Source organism: Hordeum vulgare, chromosome 7H (genome assembly GCF_904849725.1).
Source record: "Hordeum vulgare subsp. vulgare chromosome 7H, MorexV3_pseudomolecules_assembly, whole genome shotgun sequence".
In the NCBI taxonomy this organism is placed as follows: domain Eukaryota; kingdom Viridiplantae; phylum Streptophyta; class Magnoliopsida; order Poales; family Poaceae; genus Hordeum; species Hordeum vulgare.
The window spans coordinates 212,005,487-212,017,002 of NC_058524.1; the positions used below are offsets into that span (position 1 = coordinate 212,005,487).

At 50.5% G+C, this 11,516-nt stretch overlaps 1 protein-coding gene across 1 annotated transcript; it reads left to right on the plus strand.

Moving 5' to 3' along the window:
- Positions 1-3,853: 3,853 nt before the first annotated feature.
- On the plus strand, positions 3,854-7,912 carry LOC123410218 (NAC domain-containing protein 83-like). Its single transcript, XM_045103123.1, has 3 exons — positions 3,854-4,381; positions 4,512-4,801; positions 7,284-7,912. Exons 1-3 carry the CDS (start codon positions 4,183-4,185, stop codon positions 7,506-7,508), a joined length of 714 nt encoding a protein of 237 aa, XP_044959058.1. The 5' UTR covers positions 3,854-4,182; the 3' UTR covers positions 7,509-7,912.
- Positions 7,913-11,516: the final 3,604 nt, after the last annotated feature.

The following is an 11,516-nucleotide window of genomic DNA, read 5'->3' on the forward strand; positions in this document are numbered from 1 at the left end:
ACAAAGATATCATCATGAGTACTTCGCGAGGTGTCACCCTCGGTACCGGATAGTAGCTCTGAAGTGTCGTACAACTAAGGGGGGTGTAAGTGTTGTGTCGGATCTTGGCTCGTCGATCAGGGATCGAGACTCGACAATAAAGCGGGCGACTGGACTAAGGGGTCAGAGGGATGACTGATCCACCTATACTAAGCAGTTTAAAGGTGCGGTACGAAAAGTAGCAGTTCATCAAAATTAGGCTATGCATCAGATATAGGAACTAACTACAACAGTAGGAAAATTCTAATGCAAGCATGAGGGAGAAAGAAATGGGCGATATAGGAATGATCAAGGGGGTTTGCTTGCCTTGTTGCTCTGCGATAAAGGGTTGGTCGTCAGGAGGGTAGATGTACCCGGCAGCAGCGTTAGTCTCGGGGTCTACCGGTAAGAAGAGGGGGGAGGAAACAATAAGTAACAGCATCAGGTGCAACACTAAGCATGACATGGCAATATGCAGGTCTAGGCATGAGCTAACGCAGTACTATCCATCATAGACGGATCGGGAAAATATCAGATGATATTTCCCGGATCTTTGGCTACTACCGGTCGGACGAAAACGGTGGAAAAGTTCCACGTTTTCTATGCTAGGGACGTGTGACACATGAACGGATAGTGTAACCGGGTTCTTCTCGTTCTGCTGATCAACTATCATGCTAAAACTATTTTCATCTGAGCTATGGATTAGCTTATATTAACTTTTAAAGTTTTATTCAATATTCTGGAATAAAACAGATTAAATTTAATAAAAAAAATTATGACATAAACATGATGTGAGCATGACATCAACAGTCAACAGGGTGTGTTGACTGGTCAATATGACGAGTGGGTCCCATGCGTCATTGACACATGATTTTAATTAATTTAATTAGTATTAATCAGGATTAATTATGGGGAGGACCCACATGTCATACAGTGGACAAATTAATTAATTAATCAGAATTAAACTAATAGGTTTATTAGTTATTAATGGGGATGGCCCCAATGTCATCGACACGTTAAAATTAACAAACGGTTGATTAGATTTAACTAAAATAGTTACTCTAATTAACCAGAGAAGAATTAATTAATTAATTACCTAATTAATTCATTTAAATAATATATATATATCGTCATTCTCACAGCGGGGCAAATTGCCCAAACTCTAAACACACAGGGGGGGGTTAATCCCCCTGGTTACAGAGACTACCGAAAGGGGCTCGACGGGCTAGGCCATGGCCAGGGAGCGGGGAGACGGCCCGTGGCCGCCGGCGGCCTGTCGGAACGGAGACGGGCGCGGCAGCGCGTCGAGGTGGGGCGCGACGGTGGGCAGGGCTACGGGGGCCGTGAGCGTGCGCACGTTGTGGGGCGCGGAAGGGGCTGAGGCACGCGCCCGGGACCAGTGGGGAAGGGGCCGAAGCAAAGGGGGAAAGAGAGGAGGTCGAAGCCTCACCAGCGGCTGCAGGTGTGCGGGTCGACGAGGCTCGAGGAGCGGCTCAGGGAAGAGGCGTGGCGGCAGGAAGAGGGCGCGGCGGTGGAGTTTCGCTGATGGCCAGCGTCAACCGACGTCCGAAGCGCATGGGAGGCGATGTGGAGGTGGAGCATCCACAGGACTCGGTGAAGATGGCGCGCGGAGGCGGCTCGGTGTTGACCGGTGCCGTGGCCGGTGGTGGTCGGCACGGGCCGGCGGGATCTGCGGTGATGGCTGGCGCGGGTTGGTGCGGAGCGAGGCGTCGCCAGGGGGAGCGTGCGCGTGTGCGGGCTGGGGCTAGCGCGCGGCGGTGAGGAGGCGCGGTGCGGTGGGGGAGGAGAACGGTGCGGTGGCTGGCGAGCGAGCGAGCGGCGGCGGGGTGAGGGAGCGCGGCTAGGGTTCGGGCGCCCCAGCGCCCTGCCTTATAGAGAGGGGCTGGGCCGGTGGCCTAGTTGGGCCGGGGGAGGGGGCTTTGCTTTTCTTTTTCTTTTTCTTTTTTTAGATTTCCTTCAAATGTTTTGGTTATAATAATATTTTCTCTATAAAATATTTTTATAAAATTTTAAGGACATACCCAACATTACAAGGGCAATATTGGGCATTAGCATAAAAAGTTTAGGGGTCTTTTGAAAATAATTGAAACTTACATAAATCCAAATGGGCATTTAATAATTGTTTTGCCGCGGTTATAAACATATTAGAGGCACTAAACCATTTGATTAAATGTTGTTTACGATTTAGAATAGCTTATGAAATATTTGAAACCTATTCATGATTTTTAATGCCTGGTTTGCAAAAAAGTTAAAATTACCTTTCAAATGAACTTTGAAAATCATCTGAAAATTGAAGTGAGGTTTGATTCCATTGATGATCAAACATGGTTTAGCAAAACATCAACTTAATCATGTGATCACTGCAGCTTAAACACAAGCACTACTGTAGCAGCAAATCCAGGGCGTCACAGAGCTGCCGCTCCGGCGCCGAGTACTCCAACGGCGGCTCGTTGTCGCCCTCGATGTGCTCGAGGACGGCGTGGAACGTGCGCCCGGGGACGCTCCGCCACTGACGACAGTCGTCGGAGTTGTGGATCCCCTTGGCGCCGGGAACCAGCTGGTGAAGGCGAGATGGTCGACGTGGCGACGCTGGAAGTACATCGTTCATAGAGGGAGACTGTCGGCGACATACATTTCTTCCTGCCACGCGTGCTCCATCAAAGATGCCAGAATGCGCGCGATCTCGTCGCGACGTTCCGCGGTGAATGACGGAGGGGGCATAGGGACTCCTGCAACGCTCAACCTCCAGACGCCCGGCCTGCACATGTCTTGTGGCACCGTGTAGTTGGCCTTGTGAAGGGCGTGTGCCTCCCACTCGTGCAACGAGCAGCGACCGAAGCCGTTGGCAGCCGCTTCGTCGTCGGGGAACTGCTCCGCCATGGACTCCGCAAAAGTTCCAGCGACAGAGGCAAAAGAGATGGGAGAAGAGGATGGAGGGCGAGCGTCCGGCGAGCGGCGACGATGCACGACTTTTATAGTGAGGAAGGGGTGGGAGTGGTGTGCATGCGTGGCGGGAAAGGACGGGACGTGCGGCGGCGTGCCATCACTACACCGCCGGACCTTGGAATCCTGCGCATTGAACCGACGCGGAAGCCAAGGCGATAAAGAGGACGAGCGTTCTCGACGACGCCCAGTCTCGCTGACTCGGCGGGTCCATGAGGGAGGGATTTGGCGCGGTTTGTTTTGGCGTCAAATTTTTTTCCCCGGCGCCCCGAGATGCTCCCGACATGTTGGGTCTGGTATGGGTCCATAACGTTAATTTCAGCCTAAACCAATAAAAAACAAGGTTTTGAAAACGTGACTGGATGGATTTTTTTGTGCCGACAATAAAAAGAAAACATGATGGGCTTGTTGAGGACGCGATTGGAGATGTCCGGCTAGAGTTTCTTTCGCAGTTTGCGTCGCCCCGGCCGGAGTTCTATCTATCAAAGGGAGATACGCAAGCTATGCGTATTCACGGGAAAAATGTGAAACTGAAAAGTGAAAACCGAAATCACGGCAATCAATCACAATCCAGTGACGGGTGATATTCGACGAAAACGAAGTTGGCGGAATCTGAAGCGGGCAGTTATCGTCGTTGCTTGCGTTGCCGCGTAACAGGGGCACAGGCACTGTAACTTGCTTGAGAATTTCCGGAAGGAATGGAAAGGGAGCCAGCCAGCCGGGCAATAAACCGGCACGCGGGCAGCAGCGCTTGTCAAATCGGAGAAGGCACCGAGCTAAGCCACACGACGGCGACGATGGAGTAAACTTCACGCCTCCCGCAGCCGATCTCCTATATATAAACACGCCGCGCCCTTTTCCCCACTCCCCCTCCCTACTACAATCCCATCGCCCTCTCCCTCTCTCTGTCTCTCCGTAGTATACTGCCCTCTCCCTCTCTCTCTCTCTCTCTCTCTCTCTCTCTCTCTCTGCAAGTCGCCATGAACATTCCAAGCAAATGCACCACTCATGCTGGGCGCCACTTTGCGTTTGCAAAGTGAGATAGGAAGCTGCGACCTGCCCTGCTGCTCCCTTTACTACTACCGTACAAGGACGTGCCTGTGAACTACAAGCTACCTTAGTACGTACGTGCTCGAGCCACTCAGCTGAGCTAGTTCGTGCGTGCTATTACCAGCTGTTGCGAGGTGGTCAGCGGCAGCCATGGAGAGGACGCCGGTGATGGTGAGGCAGGGCGGCCAGGAGGTGCTGAGGCAGCTGCCGCCCGGCTTCCGCTTCCGCCCTACAGACGAGGAGCTGGTTGTGCAGTACCTCCGACGAAAGGCCCTTGGCCTCCCGCTCCCGGCGGCTGTCATCTCCGACGTCCACAACCTCCACAGCCTCGATCCCTGGGACATCTCCGGTATGCTTACCACGCGCACAGCACAAACACGGCCGCCGCCGCCGACGACACTGCTCACCATACGACGTGTGCTCTTACATACGGAGTATATATATACTGAAAGCTGCCGTTTGACTCCGATCGTTTCCAGGCGCGAGAGAGGGTGAGAAGTACTACTTTGCGGTCCGGCCGGCCGCCGGTGCCAGGAGGGGTGGCAGGACGCCGACGGCGAGCGGGTGCTGGAAGCCCGCGAGCGCGAGGGAGAGGCCGGTGGTGGTGTCCCGGTGCGGCCGGAACCACCTCGTCGGCGTCAAGAAGTCCATGGCGTTCGTCCCCCGACGTGCCAAGGGCAACAAGGGCTCCAAGGCGCCGCCGGCCCTAGCGCAGACCGGCTGGGTCATGCACGAGTACCGCCTCGCCCTGCCGCATCACCACAAGAATGTGAGCACTAACTAATCCTCCTTGATTGCTGAATTATTAGACGCAACTTGATTAATTGATTGCCATTAATTTGTTCTTACTGCATGTACTGTGTCAATTATAGTTTTTTTTCTCCTTCCGAATAATGTTCTTGTACTTATTCAACTGCACTGTGCTGCAGCTGTGTGTTTCTTCTTTTTGCGAATCTTTTTTTTTTGCGAATCTGCTGCAGCTCTGTGTTCGTAGTGCTACTATCCAATCCTTAGCTTTGGATGACAGCTCCATCAGTTGCAAAGAATAAACTGGACAACAATTAAGCTAGTACTGATAATTGAAGCTGTTATATATATTTTTTGTGTCTAGGCTTAAATTAGGTTAGTTTTTACAGATTGCTGACGTATCGAATTGAACAGTTTTGCTGGAGTTCTAACAAATCTCCTGTAAAATTCCTGCATTTTCAGACGGGTTTTATTCCGGGGTATTTTACTTAGCTAGTTAACTACTCCCTCCATACATAGGTAGCTAGCAATAAGATCATGCGTACATGTTCAACCTTGGCACGGAGCTGTCTTTTCAGCTTAACTTTGATTATATCAATAGTTACCAACTACTCCCTCCATATCAATAGTTTAGCCTAAAAAACCGTTATATATATTGATACAGAGGTAGTAATACTTATATACGGGCCCATAATGTCAGAACTAGCATAAAGTAATTAACAAGCTTAATGTTAGGCATACATAAACTTCATTGTTGACATAACCACTCTTGCCGAAATTAATTACTAACAGTGTTTAATTAAGCTAGTTACATAGAGTAGGTAGCTACATATATGTAGGGCACATAAGCTTCTCCGCTAGATGTATACTTGCAAGCTAGTTTATCAAAATTGCCAATTATTTGACCTGACCGACGGATGGATCCTGTTCTCTAATTAAATTGCTTGAGATGGTAGTGGTCGTCGTTGCAATTTATGCTGATACGGAGAGGTGGTTGGTTGTACTTAACGCTGTCCTAGATGCATGCTAGCCCTCGGCCGGCCCCTGCTGAGAATCCGTTGAGATCTTATTGTTGGGATTAATTAGCTATAGCCAGCTGCAAATACATGTAGATACATGTTGCTCGATTGTATTTACATACGCGGCATCACCGCTTAGTTAGTTGAGTAGTAATTTACAGGTGACTGATAGTGAAAGATTGCTAGATAGAGAAGCATTCATATCCGGCATGCATCTTCCTTGTAACCGGAAAGCAAAAATGAGGGGCCCGGGTGGCTAGATATGCAACTGTGCACAACAATTCCATGGCCACTACTGTTGCAAGACATGTTTCGTCAAAGAACTGTTGCATCTTCTCGTCGCTTGATCTGCACACTGTGGCCTACCGTCAATGCTCATCTAACATGAATAAAAACCCTGTTTCTATCTGAAAAAGGTGTGCGTGGACGCGCATTTCACTTGCTGTTCGTTCGCAAGTCGTACCTGAACAGTGAGTGCCCGGGGCCAGAGGTAGGGTCGTCGGTCCATTCAAAATCAACGGAGCGTTTGGTCGCGGGAATATTATGGATATATAGGATTAATTCGTGGTGGTCTGTGGGCAATCTCTTTTTTTGCGAGAAAAATTCTAATCTATTCATTAATCATGGCATTACATAGAACACTAGATGTAAAAAAAAATACAACCAGCTCAATTGACCACCTAGCGAAGACTACAAATACAGTGTTTGGGCAACAATCTGGAGTGTTAGTTAGGAATATAGCTAGCGTCACCGAATGTAACTAGCTAGATTACGTTAGTTCGTCGGATTAGGATTAATTCCGTTCAAGATAGGCTGCTGTCAGTAAGTGACTAGCTAGGATTCTCGGCATTCTAAACCATAGGAAAAGAATACGGTGCTATTACCTCGGTATTAAAATACTCTCTCTGTCCTAAAATAACTGTCTCAACTTTATACTAGCTCTATTATAAAATTATACTAAACTTAAGACATTTATTTTGGGATGGAGGGAGTATAAGACTTTTTTATGCTGAAGTAGCCTAAAATTCGTCTTATATTTATAATAGTGAACGTAGGAGTTATGCAGGAAATGTAATGCTCCCTCCGTCCCAAAATTTTTGTTTTAAATATGTTTAGTTATAAATGTATCTAGTCATATTTTAGTACTACTACTTAGATACATTCATTTCTACACAAATTTAAGACAAGAATTTTAGGACGGAGGGAGTATTTATTTACTGTGGTAAAGACCCTAATGCGTAATGTCGCACCAATCCCAGAAAACCAAACACTTTTGTAAGAGCATCGAAAAAATATTATTTATAAACCGGTCTAGTAGACGAGTAGTAGTATTATCATTTATACGTTTAAATTTTTATTTTTATTTTGCATTGGGTTCTTTTTTTTCTGCTGCATGCTTGCATTGCATATCTGCCATCAATTGTTGTTGCTGGAACGGAAAAGGTGTGCGTGCGTAACTAAATAGACGCACATCATAACTTGCAGGGTTGCTGCTTGGGCGAGGCTGGAACCGAAGAGTGGGTAGTGTGTCGGATCTTCCAAAGGCACAGGTCGTCGTCGTCGTCCAAGGGACAAACTCCGGGCATCCACGGCACCGACGGGCACCGCACAATGCCACCGTCGCCATCATCGTCGGCGTCGTCGTCGTCTTCCAGCTGCGTCACAGGCGGCGGCAGCTCCTCGGACCTTCAGGAAGAGGTCAGCAGCTGAGAAGCGAAGCAAAGCTGCTGCCTACTGCTTCTCCAAGAGACACTGACTAGCTAGCTTAGCTAGGCAGCTTACGAACCAGGGAAATGAATGATGCGTCCTTTTTCTTGCTCCGACATTTGTTTTTCTCTCTGTCTCCGTGCCCTCTCGCTTTCTCCGTGTAATATGTAATGCAGTGTGATGGTATGATCGATGTAGCGAGGAGCAAGTCAGCAACCAGGCATTGGATGTTTAGTTGATTATAAGAAAGCTTCTTCTGATTAGTAGCAGATGTACCATGCATATGTGTATGTACGTAGCAGAGATGCAGCAAGCAGGGACCGCTGCATGCATGTGTAATAACTTGTGAGCTGTACGTGAAATTTCTTCCAAGGAAGAAAATGAAAAATGAAAGTCTTTCTCGTTTACTGCCATGTTTTCAGTCTCAAGTTTTCTTCTTCTTTTTGGCGCACAAACTATACTCGCCGTCATGTCATGAGACACAAGATGCATGACATCATAAAAAATTGTAGGGCTAATTATTTTTGGGAAATAATTTCGATCTATTCATTTTTAATAATGATAGTACAATGAACGTTCAAAATAAAATAAAGTACATCTTTTTTCTTGAAATAATAATGAAGTACATTTGAATAGTAAAGAAGTCGTCATGTTAAGATATGATAGAACCAGCGCATTAGAACAAAAATTAACATCATTGAAGTGTAGCGTAGATTAAAAGAATCCAACCTAAAAAGACAAGAACGTAGACAGACTATAACCACATCCGAACAAATACATCAAGGACAAATCCATCAAAGACACATCACCGCATATCCACCAACAATGCTAGACATATCATCGATATAGGGGCTAGGCGAAAACAATTGTTCCATCCTTAGGAAGCTGCCATATCACCTCTCACATGGACTTAAACAAAACTCAAAAGAACATCCAAAGCGGAGCCTTTCCGCCCACAAGAATCGGGATCCAAGGCGCCACCATGGCCCTAAGAGCATCTACAGTCGTACATTGCAAATATGACCCCCTAAACGCATGCGGGACACGTCCGGTCACGTGTTCCCTATTTGTCCGTCCGCACAGACACACTCCTCATTTTCTTTCTCATATATCCGATCACTTGCACATGATTGATGGAGAGGAAGACGGAGAAAGAAAAGAAAAAAGTGGTTCGGTATAGGGCCACGTCCTATGGTGGACTGACTCGGCGCGTCCGTACATGTCTGCGAGCCCTCATATCCTCCCCGTATTTGAAATGGATATGAGGGTTCGCGGACAGCTTGGACGTATAGGGATGATACGAGGGGTCCGGTTGGATCACTTTTTTCTTCTCTTTCCTGTCCAATCACAAACCAGGCGCGTCCACAGACGTATGAGGACTCATTTAATGCGTCCGCCTAAGAGCATCTACAACCGGACCCCTCAAATACGGCTCATCAAACGCCCGCGGACGCGTCCGTTGGGCACTGATCAGGTGTGCCTTATTTTTTACCTTCCACATCTGCATTCCTCATATCCATACAAATGGATGCAACGCTACGTAAAACCAGAGATTAACATCTTCCATCGAATCAGATTGCTTCGTCGAACAAAAGGATCATGGTTCATCGGAGTTCATCGGCAAATTCATACTACAAACCACTTAAACATAATAAAAATATGAACAAAATGGGGAAGGGCGGAGGAAATTACCATTTCCTTGTCGCCTCCTTCGCCTTCCGGTCATCCACGTCGTTGTGCCCCTCCTCCGTGTAGGCGTTGGCCTGCGGTGGAGCACCGTCGTCATCGTCATCGGAGCCGAACGTGGTGAAGACGTCGTTTTCGTCCTCGTCGGAGTTACACCGCATGTCACACAGCCTGCGGAGTAGGCGGTCCTCCTCCTTCGCATGTCCGGCTGCTTTCGCCTTCACCGCCGCCTCTTTCGCTGCCTCGTGCTCCGACAACTGGATGGCTAGTCGGAGCACCTCGTCATTCTTGCGATGGAGGCGGCGCGCATCAGTCTCCGTCGTCGTCAGCGAGGGACGAAGGACTCTCGCAAGGAGCGCGTCCTCGGGATCGACCGACGCGCTTGAGGTCGAACGTTATGCGCCTAACGCCTTCCCCCTCTCTTTAGCCCGCTGCCGCTCGAGACGAGCTACACGCGCCTCGGACTCCGGCGTCCTCATGCGCCCCGTCCCCGACACGGGCACGAGGACCCAGCGGTGGTCGAGCACCACTTCCAGAGCAGAAGGTGGTGGAGGTGGGCGACGTACCTAACCTAGAGCGGACCTCCCGGAGCGGGAGCGACCGGAGCTGCGCGCTTCGTGGGAAGGGCCTGCGATGTCGCCAGCACTCCGTCGACGTGCGACGGTCCCGGAGGATGCACATCCACCTTTGTTGGCTCTCTATTGGCGTGCGACGGGGCCAAAGGATGCGGATCCACCGCCGTCGGGGCCGCCTTGGTCCTGCAGCGACCGGCGCAATGCGATGCGGAGGGCCACCTCCTCCACATCGACGTTTGATCCATCGGAGTTGCTTCCGTCGTCGACCATTGAATTAGAACGTGGGAGGGTAAGTGAAGTGGACGGAGAGTAAACTGCCGAATGTCTAGAATTTTCCCAATTCAGGTATTTAGTGGGGTCTGTGGTGGTCCGAGCTGACGTGGCGGTGGGGTCGGTGGTGGGTCACACAGTCAGGCGGATATGCCGGGACGCTTACATGCTCCCTCGTATCCGCACCATATTTGGGTTGGATATGAGGGGTGCAGGTTAGTCCGGATGTTTGAGGATCGTTTAGGAAGTTCGTCTGGATCAATTTTTCATGATGGGATAGTGACCGGAGCTTAAATGTATGAAACGGATACACGGGGTCTCCATTGTAAGAGCATCTCCAACAGACGCGCGAAAAGGGGGGCGCGCGCGGTAAACCGCCATTTTACCGCGCGCGGGACGGAATTGCGCGCTCCAGCGGCGGCGGGAAAATAGCGCGCGCGCGAAAAGGCAGCAGCTCGCGCGCCATTTTTGCCGCGCCGCTTCGCGCGCGCCTATTAAAGGTCAGCTCTGCCTCTCCCTCGCGCCGCCACCGCTCCACTCTCTCTCTCCCTCTGCCTCTCGCGCCACCACCGCTCCAGCGCCCCGCCCCGACGCGCCACCATGCCGCCGCGCCGCCGTTCTGCGTCCGGCTACCGCGGCGTCCGCGAGCGCCCCAACGGCAGGTTCTACGCCGAGATACGCTCCGGCAATCTCCGGCTTAGCCTCGGCACGTACGACACGGCGCACGAGGCCGCCCACGCGTTCGACGCGACGGCGTGGCGCCTAGGCAGGCCGCCCCGCCAAATGAACTTCCAGGACGTCTACACGCTCCAGCAGGCGTTAGACGTCGCCCCGCCGCCTCGTGTAAACTCCGCACAAGACCGTGCGGAGCACACTGCGTGGCAGCGCCGCCTCCTCGTCGCCCAGGAGGACGAGCGGGTCATGGCGGAGTGGCGCCGGCGCCACCCGGAGGATGTCGCCTACAAGCAGGGTTATTGGACAAGGCGCCGCGAGGAGGACACGCGCCGGCGCCGCGATGAGCGATTGGACAGGCGTCGGCGGAAGGCATTGGCGAGTGCGCAGGCCGACCTCGTCAATGCAGGCGGGAGCTCCTTCTTCACTGAAGAAGACGAGCGTTGGTTTGACATCTGGCTGTCAACCTCTGACGACACCAACGACGACGATGATGATGCAGATGATTGGAGCGACTGGGATTAGTTTTTATGTTTTCGAACTATCTAGCACCGAATTATCTATCTATGTTTTCGAACTACCTATCAAGTTGCAATCTATGTAAAATAACTTTGTATGCTTTTTATTTGAATGCAATCTATTTAAAAAATAGGTTGCGCGCGCTGCATTTTTGGGCACTGCTGGAGCGGTGCGCGCGCGCTGCATTATAGCGTGGCTGCTGGAGCCTGCGCCTAACCCCGCGCTAAACCAGCCGAAGCGCGCGGCAAACGCATATTTTGAATACAGCGCGAGGCTGTTGGAGATGCTC